This window comes from Pleurodeles waltl, chromosome 1_1 (assembly GCF_031143425.1).
Source record: "Pleurodeles waltl isolate 20211129_DDA chromosome 1_1, aPleWal1.hap1.20221129, whole genome shotgun sequence".
NCBI lineage: Eukaryota > Metazoa > Chordata > Amphibia > Caudata > Salamandridae > Pleurodeles > Pleurodeles waltl.
This window is the reverse complement of record NC_090436.1, coordinates 460,206,191-460,231,184: the sequence shown is the minus strand read 5'-3', so window position 1 is coordinate 460,231,184 and position 24,994 is coordinate 460,206,191. Positions and strand designations below refer to the sequence as shown.

Below are 24,994 nucleotides of genomic sequence, written 5' to 3'. Positions count from 1 at the left end.
CAGCTCTCTCTCTGTGACAGCAATGCTGGCTCCGGCAGGAGGTTGGGAGCCAGCTGGGACCATCGGGCCTTCAGGTTCCCCCCATGGTCCCCAACATTGTGACTGGGTGCCCTGGGTGGAACCCAGGTCAAATGGCCATGCCTCAGGAGATGGGATCCCCAGGGCTGAGATCTGCCTGGGTAGGGGGGTTTTGCACCTCCCCTCCCCTCCAAAAATATAAATAATTAGGCTGCACCACTGGGGATGGCGTCCCTGAGGCTGAGAACGGCTCAGTAAGGGTTCTGTGCAGCCCCCTCAAATAAATATATAATTAGTCCCCACCCTGTGTGATGGGGTCCTTTGGGCTGAGATCGGCTTGGGGAGATGAGTTGCGGGCCCCCCGCTACCCAAATTTTTATATTTAGGCCTGAGCCTAGAGGATTGAGTCCCTAGGGCCAAAATCGGCCTGGGGAGGGGGGCCCCCCCAACCCCCCCAAAATATAATTAGCCTGTGCCCCAGGGGATGGGGTACCCAGGGTCGAGATCGAGCTGGGGATGGGGGCATAAGGGGTTTGGTTGACATAAGGGTTTTGTCTCAGGGACTGGCCACAGGCCAGGCCTTGTGGCGAAGACCCACTGTGCACAGCCGAAGGGTGTTATTACATTTTGGCACATCAAATATAGAGGCTGCATCTTTTTGAATCCACCTCATGTCTCTTTAATATACTACTAGACCCGCCCTGCCCTTTTACCTCACTCTTGCAAGTTCCTACTATCTCATATGTGATTATTTTTCCCTTCTTACTCTACCTCTATCTCTGCACTTTGTATATTTCCCTCTTGGCTCTTGATAAACATCTGATGCAGAAAAAACAATCCTAGTTGGTACCACTGGCAAATGCTGGCTCCAATGAAGCACTGGAGTCCACTGCAGATAACAATGTACCCAATTACCAGGAGAAATTGCTTTGGAAAACAATGAGTTAAATTAGTTAAAATGGTTTTATTGTGAATTCTACCAACACAGGACAAAATAAATTTCAACCAAAAAAATCAAGTGCCTCTACTTTAAAAATTAAAGTTAAATAACATTTTGTAGACCTGTCAGACTTAGGCTGGTCTTCTCTGAAACATTTTGAGTACTCCCCTCCTGCTTGCTGCAATTCTTTTTTGTTGGCTTTAGGATTCTGTGCTCTTTCCCAATGTTAAGCAGAGGTAAAGAGCTTGCATTCACTCCTTAAAAAATTGTAAATTTGGCCTACACATGAATTGACCTATAGGTCCCTAGTAAAGTGGTACAACATGTACCCTGGACCTAAAATTTAAATGTTACTTGCGAGGCTGCATCACTTATCATGCCACCCACTTAAGCAGCCTTTTAAAACTTGTCTCAGGCCTGCTATTTCAGCCTGCGATCGGTTTTGAACTGCTAATTCAACCTGGCAAAATAATTCTGTTACCAGGCCCAAATCTCACTTTTTTCACGTCATCCCTAAGGTAGGCCATAAGCAGCCCCTGGGCAGGGTACATTGTATTTAAAAAGTTGGGCATTTACATTTAAGCTTTACATGCCCTGGTAATAAAAAATCCTACATTTGTTTTTCAGTAATGCAAGGCCAGCATCCCCCTTAGGGTAGCATTGGGTTATCGTATTTCATTTGATAAGTGATAATTTTAGTTTGGAATTGGGTTGAAATGTCATGTTTGATATTTTTAAATTGTCTTTAATGGTGAGTCAGATTTTAAGTCACAATTCTGGACTGTGAGATAAAGGGGACTAGGTGTTGGCAGGATTGGCCATTGTGCCAGGATGTGTGGGGTGGAGCTGCTCCCTTCCCACTTACACTTCAAAGGACCTGCTTCAGTACACTCATGAGGAACTTCATACTAGCCTTTTTCAACCCAGACCTTGACGCCTAGGCATGGAGGACAGAAATTCCAGAACCATCTGTGGGCAGAAACTCTAGACGTTTCTTCCACTTCAAAGCTGACTCCACATAGGACCCTCAGACCCACTGTTTAACCCACTCCTCGACCTGCGATGACACTCAGAAGGCCTGCACTGCACTTCAGAGGACTGTCCTCCAGCTTGAGGCCTGCTTTGTACTTAGGAGTGATGGAGGACTGCCTTGATGCTTGAATCCAGGACTACCAGAGTGTCTCCAAGGCCTAGTTGACTGGCCTCGTGAGCTACAGCGACCCAAAAAACTCCAACAACTTGAGCTCTGCACCTGGATCCTGCCAAAAGTAGTCTTACCCTCCAAGTGGAGCCCCTCCAGTCCTGGACCATTGGAACTAGTGCTAAATGTTACCAAAAAGTCCAAAACAAAAACTGGGAGCTTAGAAAATTTACAGCCAGAAGTGCCATGAGAACTGAGAGAAAACCTGAACCCACCTGCTTGTAGATCCGCCCAATGTTCATCGCTGGTCATCCTGACTTTGCTGTAGCTCTTGCTATGTTCATCTCCCTAGCAGTAAATCCTGTTTAGCTGCTCCTCACAAAAGAGGTATCCGGCTTTGTGGAGTTCTTATCAGCTACAGCCTGCAGATTTTTTCCACTGAAGATGTTTGACTTCCAAAAAAGAGACTTAGCCTGACCGTAAAAGTCTTCCCTACTACTTCGACCAGCAGCTCCCTGACGATGACACCTCCTCTGTCAATACCACTGGCTGCCTTGCCCACTTCTTAAACACTTCTCGTCAAAATTTCTTGCAAGTCCGTATGTAAACAGAGACCCAATCCACCGTGTGTTTCCAAACCCTGTTTATCACAGTCGGCCATAACTTTCAACTTTGTCCCAGTCTCCCACAACTAGATGTCCATCATGGTGTTCTGATTTTAAAACTTTAAAAAGTCATAACTCCAATTCAATTAGATTTTTGTCATTTTTACGGCAAATAATTTATTACATGTAACTCTGTTTTTCTGTATTGGTATGGGATTTTTCTTGTGCTGTCTTTTCACTCTATTACTGTTTAATTGCTACATTAATACTTTACACATTGCCTCTAAGTTATGCCCGGCTACTTTTGTTTCAAGATAAGCACAGGTTAATTTAGTGACTTTTTGTGGTTCACCCTGACAGAAACTGTGGTTGTTGCTTGAGGAGGGCTCACATCCTCCAAACCAAAAACCCAATTTCTAACTTTGGTGTTCAGTGGCGGTTCTCAGTGCTTGTGTTTGTGGAGGACCACTTAGTGATTTTGTGTAACACTAAAATCCCATATAAATAACTTGATACTAGAATCAACCTCTTTTTAAATTCTCCTTGATTGGCCTCTTTTGCTTTTTCCAAATTCACTTTCATTCTACCTGACTTGGTGCATTTGTGACTGTGCCCACTGCAAGCATGGAGTTTGACCTCAATGACCCTGAGAGCTAAACTTTGTCTGAGCTCAAAAGATTCTGCTGGGACAGGAGGCATCCAGCAAACAAGAACTCCAAGAAGCAGGAGCTCCAGAAGGTCCCCAGGCCTGTGAGGAGGCCCTTCAATTAGTCAACAGATTAGTATGTGGACTTTGAGGAGGAGCAGGGGAAGGTTATGGAGGGGGAGGATTACAATTTCCAGATTGTAGCCCCTGAGGAGAGAGGAAGGCCCACAGGGGTGAGTTAAAGAATAATTGTTCATGGGATTAGAATTAAGGAGCTGGCCTCCAGAGCTAATCAAGCAGTGTCCAGCAGCAATGGTGGCAGCACTTATTCAGTGTCCAATAAAAAGGTGAGAGTCCACACAAAAACTGGTGCTCAGCTATGTGGTGGGGGATGATATAGATAAATAATGTTCTCGCAATGTGATAGCTCTGTAGAGGCACATGGTCCTAAAGGAGGATTGGGAAACCAGCCTATGGAAACAGATGCCCCCAGTTGGGAAGGATATCCATCTTACTTTAGGGGTGGGAGACCAGATTGGGTACACTTCAATTAAAGCAATTCTACTTTCACATTTGGCCTGACCCCTCAAAAGTACAGCATTAGTTTTAAGGACAGCCAGAAATAGCCAAGAAAGTCTTGGGTACATTTCTTGGATTACTCCTGCAAGGCACTGAATGATTGGGTGATGGCCAGCAAAGTAAGCAATTTTACTGGGTTGTGCAATCTAATTTTGAAGGAGCACACACTCAGTACCTGCTTTACAGATTTGCACCAATATGTGGTTGACAATAAGGTCACTGACCTTAGGGAGTCTGTAAAGGAGGCAGACCTCTTCGTCAGCAGTGGAGCGTGCAAAAGGCTTGAGGTAGATTTTCAGAAGAGTAGTCACGGGTCCCACCAGAAGAAAGAAGGAGATAAAAACAAAAATAAGGTGTTCTGTTGAGGGTCCCAAAATAGTTCACAGGTCTAGGAGACCCAGTCCCAATCTGAGCAGAAGCAAAATTTATTTGTTGATAAAAAAAACAAGTTTGTCCCCGAGTGCAATGAGTGTTACAAGTATAGGCATTTGAATGTGAATGCCAAGTGTCCAAAGAGGGCACGGAACCACACTGGTGAGCAGACACAAGGGTTGGCCAGTGTAGGGCTTGGGTAGGAGATTGCCCCAGTTAGTGGGGGGGGAGACCAGAGGTTATCCTTGTGTCAAAGAGATGATGCCCAAAGCTCAATGCCTTCTAATGCTTCCAAGTATAGGTAATGGGCCACCATCAGTAGGCATAGGATGGAGGCTCTGAGGGACACAGGAGCCTGCATGACTACTGTGAGGTGTCAGGTGGTGTCCTCAGAGCAGGTAATCCCCAATACATTCCACCAAATTGTAGTAGCAGACAACAATGAGAGTCACTACCTGGTGCCTCTCGTTCCCTTTGAGTGGAGGAGTCTCAGGTTCTCTTTGAACAGCTATACGTCCGGACATGCCTCTGGATTACCTACTAGGGAATGACTTAGGGCACACTGTCTTAGAGGAAGTGAAATTCAGGTCACATCTAGAGACGTTAGGGATGCCTGTGTAAGTGGGCCTGCCCACAATGTCAATGGCAGCCAGAGAGGGGAATCAAGGAATCCTGAAGCCTGGAAAGAACGCTCAGGCAGTTGCCAAAAAGAAAAGGGCAGGAGGCCTGAAAATTCAGCCCCTAAAACTACCACGGTCCTGGTTGAAGGGGTGTCTGGGAGGATATTAAAGCCCTGGGAGACCTGCCTGAGCTTGCTGGATGGCAAGTTGAGGATGGGCCCACAGGGCAGGAGTTCCATACAGCTGAGGAGAAAGAGTTCCCAAAAAGTCCTGGTCTCTGCATAGGCACCCCTGATTTATAGTGCTGCTTCTATCACAGGGGCTGGAGGAAATACAAGGCTGCAGGGCCTCATATTGAGTCCTTGACTAAGTTTGATCATACCTTGAAATCATATGAAAGCTTTGCAGAATTTAGAATTACTGTACAATTATAATTTTGAAGTATAATCTTTCAGCACTAGAGGCTAACTGTGGATATTAAATAACATAAGACAAAAATGGCAGATTCAAAATAATTGGGCAAAAACTACTATGAGGTTCCCCCCATAATTGTTGGAAAGCAAATATTTGGCTGCCAAGAATACATATGCACAAAGTATGCTATTATGAAGTTTCAAATTAAGGGGCATATTTACAAGAAACTGGGGCATCAGTGCTGATACACCAGTTATCTTATGTTACCCTTGCCTCACCTATTGACACAATGGGTGCACCATATTTAGATTAGGCCAATAGCGTCAAACATTTTTACGCTATTATGGTGCTTTGCTGCACTAGCATCAAAACTGTTGATGCTAGTGCAGCAAAGTGCAAGACCCATTGATTAAAATTGGTGCATCACTTTAACGCCAGCTTTAAGCAGGCATTAAAAATGATGCCAAAAAGGAACAGTGAAATCTTGTAGATTGTGTTGCACCATTTTTACAGGCCTCCAAACGCTGGTATGTCCCCTTGCATACATTATGCCTGATGCAGGCATAATGTGGCGCAAGGGGTCGCAAAGTGGTGCAGTGCATGCATTGTGCCACTTCATAAATATGGCGTGGTGAAAATTGCCTCCTTCAGTCACATTAGCATAAAAACAGATTATGCTAGTGTGCGCAAGGAGGTACTAGGGCCTTGTAAATCTGGCTCTAAGATCCTCCACAAGTGTAGATGAAGCCTCTGCTTGCTGCAGACAGAGGCCTAACCATGACAGACCTCCCAGGGGGTCTCTGTTGGAAAGCAACTGAATAAAGTTTCTTTTTTGTAGGTTTTCTTTAGGGAAGAACGTCTAACACTTTACCCTTTATGTGGTAACAGGCACAATTATCATGATGCAAATGTTGTACTTTTACCTGTGTGAAGCGTATAATTAGAAAGGCATTGACTCAGTCAGCTTGCAAATGTGTTTCTTACACTTCTAAGGCAACCTGTGTCATCTGCCAGGACAAGCAACATACTGAGATAAAATTGAAAGATGTCTAATGGAAACAGACAATAGTTATTAGGAGAACAAATATATCAAAAAATAGCAGTACATGTGTATACTTCAGGCTGTCAGTTTGAGTGTGCATGATCCTCTTTGAAAATTATCATATTCACCATCTTGTGCTATTAATTTGACATTGAGTTGAAGTACTTTAGGATAGCTGGGTGAAATCAAATTATTATAGCAAATGCATCTTTGCCAATATATTTCACTCAGAATAAACAATAAGAATTGGCAGCAGTGGATTTGATCAGAATCTGCAGCTCCTGCAATATACAACAGGAAATTGTCTCTCCCCACTCTCCAATGTATGTGTGTCACCAACCTTTCACTATTGGATTGCCCTCAGATACAGATATGCAAAACATTTGCCAATTGATTTTCAAGATATAAATTAAATTAATCCTCTGAGGCTCTCTTGACAACTTTTGTAACACAAATCAGTCACAGACTAATAAACAGGTTTACCCAAAGTGACAGAAAGGACATATTTGGATTACTAACAGGATATCAAGGACAAATATATTGTATGGACAGAATATTATGGCAATAATATCGATAATCGAAATATCGAGAATATAACCACAAATATGTAAGCATACATTTACTATTTTTAACTCCTTACATATGTATCTTGAAGATATACATTTTGTGAAGTTACATACATGTGGAGTTAATTATAGTACAACGTTGCATGTCCACAGATACTTAACTTCACAATATTCTTGCCCTTGATAATCTATCCACATTACATTTTGGACTCAATATTTTGTCCAAACATGAAACATTTCCCAATCTGACTAGTGCACAGGATAACACTGGCATTTTACCACCCCCATCTCAGAGTATGCCTAGTGCTGGGAAGACTACACCTGAAAATGTAGGCCCAGCTGAAAGAAAGAAGACTCCTGACTCCTGCTGGAAGAAGAGAACTGAAGAGCTCAAGGACTCCTGGATCATGCTAGCATTCTCCGAATGGAATGTCTTTTCACTGGCCAAGAGGTTGGTCTACTGTTTGCATACTCAGGGATGAGAAGCAGAAGGACACCTCACTGCAGTAGGGCACATCTAATTATAGAGGACTGGACCATGCAGGAGTCCTGGCTGGAGAAACATCTTTTGCCTATAAACCTACCCTGTGGACCTGTGGGCTGTAGGACTGACCAGTAACAACTTCCCAGCAGTTGGAGAAAGTGTGATGGGTAATTTTTTGTACCTCCTGATGATGGGGATGAGATGCAGAGGCTTGCACAGCAAGGTTTTGCCCAAGGATGAAAGAACAGAAAGAAAATAAGTTTGGAGCTTTTACAAGACTTAAAACAGGTTCAGTGGGACCTCACAATAAAAGTAGCTGGACTTTTGAAGCCCTTCCATCTATAGCTTTCAGCGAAATCAGTGGATGTGAAATCCAGCTGTAAACTGTTCAGAGGTTTTGGTGCCAAAAGCAATGATTTCAGAAGAAGCTTGAAAACAACATATCTAACTTTGAGGGACGCTCTTAGGCCACAGACTTGGAAGATGCCCCGCTGTAGGATTTTAACATTAATTTCTGAGATTAAGACAGAAGGTTAAAAACTTTGATCCTGATAACCAGCTTGGTTTATCTGACTTCCACTCCACTGCAGTCATCCTGAAGCTGTGTTTGGTCCTGTACAACAATGAAAATATGTTTTCCAGTGGTGCTTTACATTTTTTTAAGTGTGTTTTGACTTAAAACTCCAGTTTCCATTATCCAATTTTGATGATTTTGATGTGTTTTTCCTCATTAAAGTGCCCTTATTTTTTTTAATTGATTTATTACTTTTATTCTGTTCTTTGCCAGGCTTTGAAAAGTTATGGTAGTGCTTGAAATTAGCTCCTAATTCTTTGGGCATTGCCTGCCATTTGTACCATCGCTATCTGCAGGTTGAGCAGAGATTCTCTACAAATTATGTGTCAGTTTAACCAGATTTTATTTATTAAGTTGGTAGGGGGGCCAAACCCTCCCAAATAAATACATCAATTTCTGACAGTAATCTTAAAATCAGCTAGTCTTCTATGAATCTAATGAAGTGACAGACCCACCATTAGCTTGCCTGCGCCCACAAAAAGTGTACAGTTCCAGTACACTTTTGCAAGTCATGGTCATCAGTATATGAATATCGCTGTAGAGTCCATTCTAGAAGCCATAAAAAACATTAGCTTGCCAAAAAAGTAAAAATTGTGAGTTTGACCAAATATTAATTATATGTTTTAAACTTTATGAAGTTACCTGCAACCACCATAGGTATGTGCATTTACATTTTGCTCAATAAAAAGAATATCTGAAATATTTGCTTGTGAGCATCCTTAATATTCTAATGATGTGAAACTCAGACTATTGATATCAAACAATGATGCTGAGCAGAGAAGGATGTATCAGTTTCAAAAGTGACCTCCACTTGCTCCCAATCCACAAGTGTGCCCTTTTCAAAATGAAAAATGCAGCAGACATAGAAAGAGGAAAAACAAGTTTTGATGCAGTCCCAGGTTTACAGATTCTTTTAAATGTGGGAATGCGTCAAAAACCATGGGTGTTGCATGGGAAAATCCCAATGCAATGCCCATGGAACACCTCCCTGTTGCAGTGTAAGGCAACGCAGTGACTTGCACTATGTTGCCTTACACCATATCTACAAGGTCATGAAAAGCCATGCAAAGTGGCTTTGCGTGGCTTTGTAGATATGGGCCTGCACTATGGACTGCCGTGGTATCACAAAAAGTGACACACCGGTGGTGCACAGGGCTTAAGAATAAGCCCCAAAGTCAGAGTAATGTATGCGTATATTGGGGATTTTTGGCAAGTAATAAACAAGTGCTAACACCCAACATGTTTTCCATATCCACAATTTGGCGATTTATTCTCTCTCACGTTATTCAAGGCCTCTATAGCTGATTTCAATAATTTGTTTTCTTTAGGGAGGATCGTGTTTATCCTCTGATTCAGAACAGTAAAATCTGACTCGCAGAACATTTCACTATTATAAGCAAACTTCAGCCATATTTTTTTAGCTCATGCAAGATCACTATTTAACAGTTCACTAAAACAAGCACTTCCAAATTATACTTATCCCTTCTTCTATCAATTTTGTAAAAAATGCAGGGGCTACTTTATGAGAGCCTTGTGCCGCTGGATTGTCACTTTTTCTGATGCCCTGGTGGCACAAACCTCTCAACCATATCTAAGAGGCCACGCAAAGCCACTTTGCGTGGATTTGAATAGCCTCAGATATGTAAGACAAAGCAGTGCAACTTGCTGTGTTGTCTTTCTCCATGCCAGAAGGTGTCCCATTGGCATTGCTGTGGGATTTCCCATGCAAACCCATTGGTTTTGACTCTGCCCCAGAGTTACGTAACCACATAAACCTGGGCAAGTGCCAAGATCTCAAGCCTCCTCTTGGGATTCATAATGAGGAGAAATATTAGTATTTCCTGTACTTTTTATCTTTTTCCATGTGTGCTGCATTCTGCATCATACATGAAAAGAGGAAAACACCTCTCAAGATTGTTTTTGTGCAGGAAGTTGTCCTTCACGCACAGAAACAATCTAGCATGCAACACAGCCACCCTTGCACCATGGTGGAAGGGTGCCTGGGTTGGGGCCAGAAAGTCAATGTGCACCAGCACTGGGGGAAAGGACAAGAATGCACTGTATTGCATAAATACGATGCATACCTGCCATATGCCAATTCCTCATGAATAAGCCCCTTAGTGTGTGCACATCGGTACTAGCATTGAATAATTGAAGACTCAATTACATCCTCCATTCCAAGGTCATAGTGCACAGGAGCAGCCCAAATGCTCTCTTTAATATAGTTTTTCCCAGTCTATCATAATTAACTGTTGAGTCTATGGTAATTACAAGGAACCCATACAACGCTTTAGGGATTATCTTAGCCATGTAGCAACGGTGCTACAAATAACCCCCCGTACAGAACACTGGAAAGGAATATGCCTCCCACTGATATTAAGGAATTACTAGTCATGGTTTCCTTATGATCTTCCTATGAAAGATATTTGTGAAAACTTGAATATTTGCATTCTTTAATTGTGACCAATGAGTGGCATCCTCAGGACAGGACACTTTTCCCACATGTTAAAATCTGGGTTTTGGGTGTGTTGATTATCAGTCAGTTGAAACTAAAATATTTCTTGAATAGATCCAATTGACTTTGCAGCCCATGTTGTTTCTATCTATGATCACAAAGCCATCAGAGCAAAAACAAAGGCTAATAAATTGCCTTGGGCAGTTCACTGAGAAATGAAGAGAAAGACAAAAGAACCAAAACACACTTTTCCTTTAATCAATTTGCAACTGTATACTTAGGCATCAGTGAGCCGTGGATTTCCAATTGTACCTGGTTCAAGGTGAAGTTGTAAAGCAGAGTAATCTTAAACAACAATCCCTCAGGAATGCCTTCAATTTTCACCACAACAGATGTATACTAACAAAATCAAATGCATCATAGACATTGGAAAAACAGATTTTGTTGGTTTCCCTCCTCTGTTTTCATTGACATCTGGGCTAGGTACCATAGAGACAAAATATTGTCTAAAGTGTTCACTAGGTCTAAACCTCAGTTTCTCCCAAGGAATCAGCTAATTGGCAGTTGTCCATCCCTCTTGATGAAATACAAGGGTAATGGCAAGATCTTACCACCAGCATGAAGCAGGGAGTTCAAATGATACGTGCTTGGATATTGACTACCACCATTCTTAAAAATTAGATTTATATGAGAGCTTGTCAAGAGGAAGAGTAGTGAACCAGTACCCATTGTGATTAGGAGCAATGTATAATAAAGTTTGCCCAACAGAAAGGGCCTCTTTTAACAACTGCACTTGGACCCCTATTTAGTCCAGGGACCCTACTATTTTTTAATGTCTTTATTATTTTAACCATTTTACCCTTCGAGATACAATTCTTTAGCTTGTGGTAAATGGTTAACTCAATCTATATTAGTACACTGCTTAACAGACATTCAAATAGCTGAACCAAATGGTTTGCCCATTCAATTTCTGATATAGTTAGATCCAAAGATAAGCCAGTGCACTTTGGGTACTACTTTAAAGAACTTCCATGAGTTACAGTCTTTAAAAATCTCCTCTTTCTAATCATGGGCCTGCTTGATGTTTAGCTCAATGCAATAATATATGTGTTAGCCCATGATTTCTTTGCTTCTTGAAGCCAAGACCTTGTGTAGGTGTGGTACAAAAGAGAGATGGTCCATGTCGATTAGTAGAGCAAGGTGACTTACTGTACAAAAATGAAAATGGACACATCATCAGACATTCAAGATATAATTTGCATTATAAAACAGCATGGAATAGCAATAACCTCTCAGTAAATGATATCAAGGCATTGCTGTAATTTGCCCTTTTTTTATTAAATCTGCCCCCTTGTGTTTACTGCTGTTCACAATTCTATATAATTTATATGATTTTCATAATGTTCCAGGTGTTGTTTACCCATACTTTCCTCGACTCGGCCGATACAACCTGAATTTCCATGAGGCGCAGCAGGCTTGTCATGATCAAGACTCTATCATTGCCTCATTTGATCAACTCTATGATGCCTGGAGGTCGGGATTAGACTGGTGCAACGCAGGCTGGCTCAGTGATGGATCTGTGCAGTATCCCATCACCAATCCACGAGAACCATGCGGTGGTAGAAACACTGTCCCTGGTGTCAGGAATTATGGTTATCGGGACAAAGATAAAAGCAGATACGATGTTTTCTGTTTTACATCAAACTTTAAAGGTAAGAATGCTTTGAATATAATTTGCTCCATTATTTAAAAAAAAATAAAGTGTTCAGTGTGAGCAAAAAGATAATGCACATAAGTCATATTTGATTTATTGAGGTCCCTTAAGCAAAGCCGTACAAAAATAATATCAGTAATTTAGTTCTGCAGAGTAGACATTCAGCATGTTTGGGGTTAATAAACAGCTACCTCCCTGCTCATGCAACCAAACTTCTTAGATTTCCTGGAATATTCCTTGTCACCTTTTACACATGCAGGTTTTCCACTGGTGAAATATCTGCATGAGTATGGTGGAAAGAAAAATATGCAATTTCAGTGGAATTTGCATCATCCTAAGTGCTCATTAGAGTTTTAAAATGCTGTTACATGGTTTAGAAGCAGATTTTTTTATAAAAAAGAAATCTAATTTACAAGGTTTTTGAAATTGGTCATGGATGTGGGTCTGATTCACAAAGTATTTTCTAGGAGAATTTGTATCTACTGCAGTCTTCCGGTGACTTAATCATGCATTTCTAGGATTATGAAGGATGTTTTTCACAGAAAATGCTTTGAGAATCTGATCCATAAGGAGAGAAAAAGATTTGTAAATTAGGTCCTTTAGTAAACATGTCCTAACCCTTTCACTGCCCTCCTGGCGTAAATATGCATCATCAAATGTGTCCACAGGATGCCTTTATGACGTATATATGTCAGTGGGTAAAATGACTGCCCTCATCCGTGGTCACTGTGTTTTTTACAATTACAATTTGTGTGTCTACCCAAAGGGAGCTAACTGTGCTTGGGAAAAAGATGGTAGCCAGTGCCCATTACTTTCTGTTTGCTGGCAAGTTCCAGAATAAGGTGGGTCAGAGCTCACATCCAGGTTGCCTCATTCATATAATGTGATGTCACTAGTGACCTTCCACACAGGTATAAGATGGGCCTGTGAAAGATTCTCTAGACCCTTGCAGGTCTATTTAAGGATCACACTAGGAGGTGGGAATATTGGAGGGGTCAAGTGCAGCTGGTAAAGCTCTTAGCTCCTCTCTTGCTATGACACCAGGTTGAGTCACTTTTTCAGTTGATGAGAGGGAGGGATTTTGGAGGCAATGTGAGAGAAGTCTTGTTACTCCCACCCACTGTCCCTTCACCCATCTCACCCCCAAAAGATAAGACACAAACCTTTAGGTTGGGATTGGAATTGGCTGGACTAGGATAATTCCTTGTCTTTCCCTTTGTGATCAACACTTCTTTCCTGATTTGGTTTAAGATAGCTCCTTTGTCATCCTATATGTCTTCTTCCAAAATACGAAATAGGAGAAAAAGAAGATGTGTGTCTGTGCCACTGCAAGGAACCATACACTGTTTAGATTTTCTTAAGCCTAAGAAAAATGAAAAACAATGTCGTAGTCCTTTCTCTGGCTTAGTGACATACGTGTGCATGCCAGCAAACAGTCTGTAAGTTGTTTGGGTTTCTTCTTAGCCTCAGTGAAAATAAAAAAGAGAGCCTGGATACTTACTGGCTACCACACACTCACTCAAGTCTTTTTACTTAGGGAGGAGCATTAATCCTTTTAGAGTTTTTTGTACCCTGAGTAAAATCCAACTTGTGCCCAACTCCTTGCTGGGGCACAGACACAAACAGATTTCTGTCAGAGCAAGGAGCATGGACATGGATCCACACTGGGGCACAGAAACACAAGTCTTGGCTTCGGGATATCTAGCACCTAGGAAAACATTGAAACCCCAAAGATTTAAGAGCTCTACACACCTGAAGGAGAAATGGGTGTAGTGTTTGTGTGTGTGTGTAGTGTTTATGAGGACTACCTGCACAGTCAAGCATTGGTTATGAAAAGGATTTCTTCACATTTCTGTGATGAAACTTCTGGAATGTGTAGGAAACAGCAATACTCCCACCACCCAATGTTCCCATGCTTCTTGGGCCTATCCTAAACTATGTGGCCGTGTGAAGTCACTATAATGTCAACAGTTTTTACCTCTCCATGCCACTACAGATGTGAGTTGCATTGAGAAGCATAGGATTTGTATGGGAGCCATATCTTTCCAATACAAATACTATGATTAGACAAACTCAAAAGAATCCCATGCATGGAATGTTTGCTGTGAACTGCAGCACACCTGCATTGTAGGCTTTGTTTGAGAAATAAATAAATTTCCTCCAGTCATAGATGGCATCAAGGAGTCATAAGGTTTCACACAAAACTCAGTCAGGGTTTTATAATAGATTGGTCTTTGATTTAAAACCTATTAGTATTCACAGTGATTTGCACCAGTAATGACCCCAATTACAATCCCTTGTCAAAAGACGATGCAAAACAATTAAAATGTGTTATTGGGCTGAGAAAACAGAACCTCTTCAGTGTAAAACAGCTTTTAACTGGGCAGTTAATACCCTTTTTAAACTTCGAGTTGCTTTGCACTGGGACAAAGCCTCAGTAAATCTAGGTCCTGGAGCTTTCTGTCACAGAAAAGGGAAGAATTGTGATTTTTTAAATCTAAACTTTAATATTTTTGGTAACAAAAACATTGGCTTTCCTGCAAATCATACCACTATGGATTCCCCTATTTCTCTATTTTTCATTCATATTTGGCATTGGAAGTGCTACTGAACACCAGTGGATCCTACTCTGAAAATTCTGCACGCATTCCTCCATGAAAAACATTTGAGGATGTCTAGTGTGGCGATAACAGCTCAAACCAATATTAAACCCATCTACGCTTGATAACCCTATATTCAGAAGACGTAAAGAAACACAGATTTCAGTCATGTCTTGCCAGTGATATGTTACTGTGTGAGAAAGACTTTTAAGACAAAAGTGGAAAATACAACAAATGTCTTTATCACTCCATTGTCCTGGCAAACCAATGAGGGGAAGTGCAGTCTAGCACCCAGTGAAAGAAACCTTGTGATGTGTAGATATTTGAATTGTATAATTTCAGGTTGTTTCCATAGAGTCCAAGTGTGATGTCTGTCACCAAAGACAGGTACTCTAAATTAGGATTTAGGTTAGAGCTGCTTTCCAGGTTTCTAAAATGGAAGGCACCAAATTAATCGCTGCAGGTACCTTGTACACATATGTAATACATAAATGTCTGGTGCCCCTACACTCACGAAAATGATTCTGCTTGAGGGATTTTGGAGATAATTACTATGTTTTGGGAAATGATTTAAAATCTGGCAAACGTTAGCTGTATTTAATACAGTTGACTACATAAAAATTTAGTTGTTGAGGTAATAATGTTGTGTCCTTTATTATTATAAATGACAATGTCAAAAATATTGAATTTTACAAGTTTGTTTTTATCACATGCATTCCTCAATGTATGGTAATTTATGGTATTTTATGGCTGCCAGCCATGAAAATTGGGAACCGGGTTCAAATCCTGGCATTAGCTCAATATCTACTGATTCTGGGCAAGTCAAGTAATCTCCCTGTGAATATTGAAAAACTGTCATTGTGTGATGTTATGTGGTGCTCATGTAAAGTGCTGTAATGCTTTTCGGTCACGTTTGTGCTATACAAAAATTGCAATAAATAACTCTAAAAGCACCTGGCTCTCCCATTAAACTAGATCCCTGAACCTTACCTATCCCACACTGCCCCTCAACTCTACCTTTCCCTGAAGCCCCAAAACCCTGTACTAGTACCCTCTCCCCATCTCACTGCAAATGCATTTTTCTACTTTATCACAGGCATGCTCCTTGCCCCTTTTCTTAGCACTCTTGATTTTGCCCTATAAGAAACTGCAGTGTTTGAGGTTTTGTGTAGCCATATATTTTTATGACTCTATTTGTTCTGTAAACAGCATTTTTAACACTACCTTTTTCATTTTCAAAATATGTTCACTACTTTTATCCCCACAATAGTTTCACTGCTTATCCAAACATCATGTATACTGGAATGTTCCAGCCCCAAACAATCAAGGTGAATGAGGTTTGGCATCAAGCAATAGAAACTCAAGGAAGTGTTGAGGTTAAAAATTTATGATTCTGATATATTTCAATACTGTCCAGGGTTGCTATCTGTGACTAAAAGGCAGGTACCCTGAACCAGTATTTTTCTTGCAGATGCTTTCCAAAACTCTGCAAAGCACTGCACTTTCTATGGCCTTTTGGCAGTCTAAACCCACAGAAAGTCTCCTTAGTGGAGTCAGCTAACTTTCTTGATCCCCATCAAGCGAGCTTTTGACCTGCCCATTCCACCTAGACAGTCATTCTTGCTGTGGTGGATGATCTTTGTGAGGCTTCTGACAGGGATAACACCCAAGTGTTAGTGCTTCTTGACCTCTCGACAGCCTTGACCATGATATTCTAGTCAATCGGGTCATAGACACAGGTCTTTGGGTTACGGCACAAATCTAGGCCAAGGGCATTTTGAAGGCCAGGTTGCAGGTGGTCAGGCTTTCCTCCTTTTCTTCATCTAAGTTTAGGTTTTCCTGTGGTGTCCCTCAGGGTTCCTCCTTGTCTCTCTATCTTTTTAATGTATATATATGCCCACTGGTGCATCTCCTGAATCAAAGGAGGGTCAAGGTTTACAACTGCGCTTATGATTTGCATTGATCTTCAATTTTTACAGCTCCCTCCAATGCGCACGTTCTTTCCAACCCACTACGTGATTTATCAGTGATTGGATGAACAACAATCAGTTAAAACATAACTCTGATAAGACGGCGATTGGCACCAGTAAAAACAAGATTAACATAGGGAGATCTTCACTTTGACCTGTGCCTATTGGCTCTTCCCCTCTGCCCAAGAATTGAGTTAAGAGCCTTGGAGTCTTGATTGATGACAATCTGACATTGAAATCCCAAGTGGGGGCCTTAATTTTCTCATGTTTTTTATAACTTAGGAAAATCAGAAAGATCTGCAAACTTTTGTCTTTTGAGGCTCTTAAGCAAGTTGTTATTGCTCTGGTCCTCTCCAGATTAGACTATGCTGACTCTTTGTACTTGCGTCTTCCTAAGTGTCTAATTTGTAGACTCCAACTGGTCCAAAATTAAGCAGCTGGGTTGTTGCTTCAGCAACCTTGTGATTGTCACATCTCTCCCTGAGTAATCTGCTCTGGCCGCCTGTAGAACAAGGCAGGGTGTCTTATTTTTAAGTCACTCCAGCCTGGCAGTCCTACCTTTGTATCTGCTCATATGCAAAAACATATTCCTATTTGTGATTTGACATCCTCATTTGCTAATCTTCTTTATATTCCCACCTTAAATAAAAGACACTGGGTGGCTCCAGGTTTGTGGTATTGGTGCCCAACATCTGGAATGCTTTTCCTCTACAAATCAGACTCTCTTCCTGCTACACGGCATTCAAGAAACTCTCAACGACATGGCTCTTCAGGCTGGCATATAAATAAGGAGCTGTTGCATGCTTGTTCTTGTTTCCTGAGCACTGAGAAACCAATCTGGTGTACAAACGCTCTAGAAATATGTGTAACATAACATAATATATATATCTGGTACTTATGAGCACAGGAGATGTAGTAGGAGATTGTTGGATGTCCAGTCTTGGCATGGATATGTTCCTACACAAAGGAGGTTAAAGGGATTTAACATGTTTTGGAGTAAAAAATCTAACATAATGTTCAGAGTGTTCTATTAGTTAGCCTGCAAAGACAAAGGAAACTTGATTTGCACAAATACATTCCTTAGGTTGTGCAGAATTAAACAAATGCGTAGTTTCTATACTTTCCAAGTAGTCCTAAGATTGATATCTGTCATGAAATGAAGAGCGCACCATAAACAGTTATTGTTCCAGGATTTTGTCATCTGTGTTAAAATTACATAATTGATTGTGCAGGCTATTATATACAAAGATGTGCAAATATTTAGTATTGCCTGACTCCAGATATTTAGGGCAATATTTCAATGTCTAGTGTTCCTGGATTTTAGTTTGTTTATTTGAGAATGCAGTAGTCAGTCAGTCGAATAACTTTATTCGGCAATTGCCATAAAAGTGCAAACCAAAACACATATTACGATTCTATAAATAGTATAAAACACAATTAAAAACTATAAAACAATTTCTAAGAACATCATATACACATCCAATCTAAAACCCCTTGACATGTAGCAGATAAATATACTAAAACATGATTAAAAAACATAAAAGCACAAAATTTACAGATATTATCTCAAAATAGTAAACTTTCACAAACATATAGAGATTAAAATAGAGTAGACCTTTTCCTAATACTTAAAGAAGCTGTAACAAAATCTAGTATGTGATGACAAGTTTGGATATCTGGCAGTCTCTGGAAATATAATAGAGCTTCCTTGTAGTGGATAGGTCTAAGATGACATAAAATGGGTAAAATAAAAGCCTTTCTGGGAGCAGCATATAGAGGGCAAAAAAGAAGAAAATGTGAGGTACTTTGATTTGATTTGGAATCACAGGGACAGGGTGGTAGATTATTTTTCCAAAAACATGGTTCGGGAAAGGCTACCTTAAAATGAATTAGATTAAATCTGAAAAGTGTTAAAAGAGAAGTTATTCTAGAACTTGAAAACCAGATCAAGACATGGAACAGTCACAATCCGAATGTAGGGATCGAAAGATTTCAGTTTCAGGGAGCTATAAAATCTCAGCTCTGATACATGCTCAGAATAAGTTAACTTCAAAACAGACCTAGAATTTGTAGTTAACAAATGGGGTTCGTCAAACATGTACCTAAGCCCTAGCTTCTCAAAGGAGTTTCGCAGAAACACAAGCCAAGGAATCCTATTTGAGTTGTCTAATAGTAGGCAATCAGAAATGCAGTCTTGAACAAGTTTTGCCGCAGGGTTCCGCCAGCATCTAATCCAGAGCAGTAGAGGAGCAATAGAGACCCTGTCCTCCAAAAAACGCTGGCCGATTTCCTGATGGCTGATGATGTTTGCTATACATTTAGGAACCATCAGTAATCTACGCAGGAATTTATTTTCGGCACTTTGGAGAGAGGGTTGTTGTAGCCCCAAACTCCTGCCCCGTATAGGACTGCTGCAACACACTTGGAGTTATAAAGTGTTTTCATCTGTGCAGGGGGTCTGTGGCCTAATTTACTAGTAAAGCGAAAAATTGCTTCGTTATTCCTTGTCAACTGTTGGAGCTTGAAGTTAATGTGTGTCTTCCAGGACAGAGAGGAACTCCTATACATACCTAAATAACAAAAATTATTCACCTTGTTTAAATAATAAATTGTTTAGACTTTGTATTACGTGGGCCACATGTCATAACAAAAGTCTTGGGGTAGTTTACTCTCAGATCAAGGTTCAGCATAAAATTGTAAAATAGGTCCAAAAGTCCCTGTAAACCATTTGCGGTACGAGCAATTAAAACTGCATCATCAGCATACAATAAAACTGGAAGCGGTCTCTGGCCCATCTTTGGTACAACCTTTGCATGTTTTACCAGCGGATCGTAGAGCCCATTTATATATATCAAGAAAAGAAAGGGCGCTAAGATACATCCCTGTCTTGCGCCCCTTGTTGACGGAATGGGAGAAGTTCTCTGGCCATATAAACCAGTCTGAACTGAAACCGTTAAATCTGTGTGTAGGCGTTTAATAAGCTCCAAAAGGGACGTATCACAGCCTAAAGCTCCCAAAATTTGCCATAGCTTCGACCTATTAACCATATCAAAAGCGCTAGTTAGATCAATAAATGCCATATGAATGGACTCTTTTTTGACTGTCACGTATTTACTAAGTATCAGATGCAGATTTAAAACTTGCTCAACTGTGCCTACACCGGGTCTAAAACCAAATTGAATTGGGGATGAAATCTGGGCCTCGGTCACCCAATCTTCTAACCGGGATAAGATCACACTTCATAAAATCTTTGCCGTTGAATCAATAAGAGATATTGGTCTATAACAGGAAGGATCTTGTCTGTTTCCTTTTTTGAAGATGGGAACAATAATAGCCGATTTCCATGAAATGGGTACGTTGCTATTTACCGCGCTATTCAACACATTTGTAACTAACGGACCCCAAAGGTCAATTTCAGATTTAAAAAGATCAATGGGGACCCCGTCAGGGCCAGGAGCCTTTCCCTGCCTTAGTCGATTGATGGTGCTTAAGACCTCATAGAGATCAAAAGTAATATATAAGGCCTTCATATTAGGGTCTAAAATAGAATATGCAGTAGGATTATCTTCTGTATACAGGTTCTCGTTGTTTCCTGGACAAAAAACTTTCCTAAAATGAGTTACCCAAACGTCCTCTGCAATAAGACAGTCATCGACCTTAGTATTATTATCTGAAAAGTAAGAGTGATTTATCACCTTCCAGAATTTAGAAGTGTCCTTCAGCTCAGAGGCAGCCAAAAGTTCATCCCAGGACTTAGACCTAATTTCTGATTTCCTTTTTTCAATGGCGGCCTTGTAATCGGCTCTAGCTAGTTTAACAAGTTGGCGGGAGAGGGGAACTGCTTTAAGAGCATCTTTAAGTTTTTTATGGGCAGAAGAGCACACAGAATCAAACCATCTGTGGGCCACTGGCCCCTTCAAGGGCCTGTCCACCACGAAGGCTCGCGAGATATCAGTACTTAAGGATTCAAATTCATGAACTATACATTCAGGATCTAGCTGCTGAGACAAACACATATGAATAGAGTCAGACCTACTTCTTACAATTTCGTGGTTAAAAATTTTAGGATTTATTTTGTCCCAATTTAAGCGTAAACCACAGTTTGGATTTTAAACAGTAGTAGCTCTCAGACGTTTATTCTTAGGAACCTGGCTAATTTTTAGATCCAAATTAATGCTGAGGGGATTATGGTCACTGGCACAGTGAGGCGTGATCTTAAATTCTTGAATTAAATGATAATCAGAGGAGCCAATAAGTATGTAATCAATAATGCTCCCCTTCAGATTCCCTGTGAAGGTTGGTATATTACAGACGTCAGCAGGCAATTTCTCTTTAACGTGTACCAAATCAAACTTACATATAAAAAAGTTTAAGGCATCTCCTTCGGTAGTGTGAATGAAATGGATTGATGACTCTCTACCCTCAGCTGGGAAGGCACACAGTTCCATGAGTTCCTTGCTACACAGAGGAGTGTTGAAATCGCCCACCCATAGGGTAATTAGCTCACTATTCTGCAAGACATTTGATGAGTCTATGAAGTCTGTTACCTCCTCCAAGTGTCCCATAACGAGGCCCTGAGGAATATTATTATAAAAATTTTAAATCAAGATATCTTTTTGTCTGCTAATAGAAACTAGAACAACCATGAAATGAGGGGAAGACCAGATTAAGGACACGCTTAATAGAGGGAGATGTAAGGAAACAAGACCTAAAGGGCCACCACGTGCTCTCCCCATTGGGGAGGTTATAGCTGGCCGACACAGAGAAGTAAATCCGTTCAGAAGGAACGTATCCTTAGACCAGGTCTCCTGTAAACAAATTATGTCATAAGAAGAAATAAAGCTCCTCCAATCCGAAATGTCAATTTTAGACCGCAGCCCTGCTATATTCCAGCTAAGCAGAGTTAGTGGTCTAGACCCAGGACATGATGTTAAAACTCTAGTATTTATAGGAGTTGACAAGTCCGGTACAGACTTTCCTGTGTCCCAAGTGCATTCATTGTAGACATTTCCAGCTATTGATCTCTCCATGTTAGAGGAACAGGGGTAGACCAAAGCCGTCAGTCAATCGTTCTTGTCAAGATAATTAAGAGCCAAAAACCGATTGCTAGTGGGTACATTTACCTGTGATTGGGACCTTTCTGAGTCAGGTCTGTGGGTTCTTAAATTAGTAACGGAGCGTTTTGGTAGGAGCGCGAGGTCATAAAATTGGCACAAGGGATGTATTTGGATCCTATTACATGACCTATTACATTGTTCCGAGTTGGTCAAAAGATAGTCCGCTGAACGAGGATTTGCAAAATTTAAAACAACATAATCTCCCTCCTCCATTTTCTTTGAATATCCAACCCTCCTCACTCTGCGGGCCATAAGAATCTTATCATTAGGATGAAAATTAGATTTAATGTTGGATTTCAACCAGTGACCAGCTTTCCTGATTAGGGATTGGGTATCTTCTGATTTAAAACTCTCCAAAGGGGGAACATTTGAAAGAACCAATACATACGGATTGCTATCAGGGGGTAGATGTAAAGAATCTGCATGGATTGTAAATTTATTTGGACCCCTCATGCAACCTAGAGAAATAAACTTCCGACGTCAACCCCTGTGCAGGATCGTCAGCTAAAATTCCTTGGCCAGAAACGGCCTGTAGTTCAAGCGAGGGATTACTTGCTCCTTGAGGTACCAAGGTAGAAGGAGGGTTAGTTTGATAAGCCGGTTCTTGGCTGTGAGATATTCCCTTACTTACTAATCCTGGCTTGAAGAAATTAGATAAAGTAATGGTCACATCATTACAAAAGCAATCAAGCTTCCTAGTAATCAATATGATAAGTTTTGCCTCTAAGGTTGCACAAAAGGATTTGAGTGTCGAGTCTATAACACTTGAAAAATCTTCTGGGGCATCCTTTCTCAGAAGACATTCAGGGGTGGAAACCAGGGAAACTGGGACTTTGTCACTTAAAACCGGGAGGGTGGATGTTCTCTTTTTAGGGCCCAAAGCCTTTTTTTATATTTTTAGGCTTTTTCCCGGCTCTCCTCTTCCTCAAAGGAGGAGAATCAGCCTGAGAACAGGAGCTTTCCAGTGGTGGATTAACTAATAGGGTAGAAGAATTGTTCAAATCTGTGGGAGGGAGTATATCATCGCCCGACTGTATAGTACTCAAATGCAGGATCGGTAGTAAGGGTCCGGTTCTTGGAAAAGTGTTTATGTGAACAATAGTTTCCAAAGGGGGCTGCTGTACAGTGCTTTGGACAGCCCCAATTCTTTCTTCTACTTGCTCTAGTTCAGATTCAATAGCCCCCATCACAGAAGATAAATAGCTAGTAATGGAACACTGGAGAGAGCTGGGCCCGCCTTCCCCCTTTTGCACATTGATCTTTCTCTTCCCCACTATAGATAATGGTCTCCCACGGTACTTTTCACAGCTTCCGGAAGAAATTACCGCAAGGCGGGAGGAAGAGACGTTAGAGGGGGGGCCCAGCCCAGCCTCTTCCGCTCGATGATGGGCAAAGGACGGGCCTGCCCTTGGCCCGGGCTTCGCCAGCGCGCTTCCCGCGAAGCGGGAGCGCTGTGAAGAATTTAAAGGGCTCCTGCCCTCTGAAGTGCTTGCTGCCTCCGCCTCCTCCTCCTCCCGAAAAGCGCTGGCAAAGCGCGTCCCGCGAGGCGGGAGCGCTGTGAGGAATTTAAAGGGCTCCTGCCCTCTGAAGTGCTTGCCGCCTCCGCCTCCTCCTCCACCCGAAAAGCGCTGGCAAAGCGTGCCCCGCGAGGCGGGAGCACTGTGAGGAATTTAAAGGGCTCCTGCCCTCTTAAGTGCTTGCCGCCTCTGCCTCGTCAACCTCCAGAAAAGCTCTGGCAAAGCGCGTCCCACGATGCGGTAGCGCTGTGAGGAATTTAAAGGGCTCCTGCCCTCTGAAGTGCTAGCCGCCTCCGCCTCCTCCCGAAAAGCGCTAGCAAAGCATTAGAATTTTGAGCATATTTATTAAAATATAAAAATATATACACATTTTTCATTATATCTTCAGGTTGAAATGAGCTATTGGTACAGGGTTTACACAAATATATTACACTTAATGTGTAAAGAAACATATATGTTGTATAGGTGCAAAAAAAAGCAAATGGGTACATGTGCTAGTATAACTTAATATCATTAGCTCTGGTGCAGAGGTATGCAAACACACCTGCAGTGAATAAGTTAATCCTAAAAATTAATTAGTCAGTGAAGACTGTTTGGAAAAAAAACAAGCTACTCCCTAAAAAATCACTTTAAATCGCCCCTTGGCAATCATCACCACAGACAGGTAAGAATGATGTGAAGTGGGGTGTGGGTGATATTCTAGTAGGATAGTATCAGCCGAAATGTGTAGACTTATAGCATTGAGGCATGCTGTATTGAAAGTGAATAGCAGATTTTGATGTTCTAGTTCTAGAGACAAAAGGCCATATGAACACATTTTCCCATGGAAAACAAATGGGTAAACCTTTTGATACATCTGGGTCAAAATAATATTGTTTTGGTACGTACGATGATTTGAAGGGGCATCAAAGAGCAAGAAGATAGAAGCTAGGACTTTGCCACTTTCCTGTTATATGACTATGTGTAGAGTTGTGAATCATGCTTGCTGTGGAAATGATGGTGCAAATGAATGTACCAAAAAACATATTACAATTTAAGAGATGCCATAACATGCACAGCATTAAAATTTGGGATATCAAGATCCCTTTGGATTTGAATTGAGAGTTGTTTCAAGAAATGATAAAAAGCCTTAAAACAGCAGGTTTTGTGTGACCAATCTTTTCCCTACAGTGACTCAGAATGCTATATAATGCTTCTTGCAAGAGGGAAAATATGTACACCTTGGGAAACCCCCCTTCCGCCTTACCCCTATCAATTGTGGGGATGTTACCTTCACATTCTCACCCTACGAACATATTCATAGAATAAATCTTGAACATTTTCAGGATTGCCATAGACAATAGGAAACCTTTGTGAATACTCATCTTCTGTGCACAAACTGATAAGGTCATACCTCCTGGAATGTCTACTGCCTGCTCATGGTAGCAGACTTGGGTAATACTATGTGGGAGCAGTGCTTAATTTGAGCCAGTGATTTCTGGTGCTCTACACTAGCACTTAATTGCCAACACTGGCATTTATGACAGGGCACTGTTTGTCAATTTAAAGACCAGCAGAACAACAGATTTTTATGAATTCAATATGCATTACAATGACTAATGCCTGCCACCCAAGCCATTC

General features: G+C 41.2%; 1 protein-coding gene across 3 annotated transcripts in view; it reads left to right on the top strand.

Moving 5' to 3' along the window:
• HAPLN1 (hyaluronan and proteoglycan link protein 1) overlaps positions 1-24,994 on the top strand; it is a 329,203-nt gene that overhangs the window by 232,948 nt on the left and 71,261 nt on the right. For all 3 annotated transcript variants that reach the window (XM_069224798.1, XM_069224791.1, XM_069224806.1), the window contains one exon: positions 11,866-12,168. In XM_069224798.1, the coding sequence (XP_069080899.1) occupies positions 11,866-12,168 (303 nt within the window). The remainder of the gene's footprint in view (positions 1-11,865; positions 12,169-24,994) is intronic.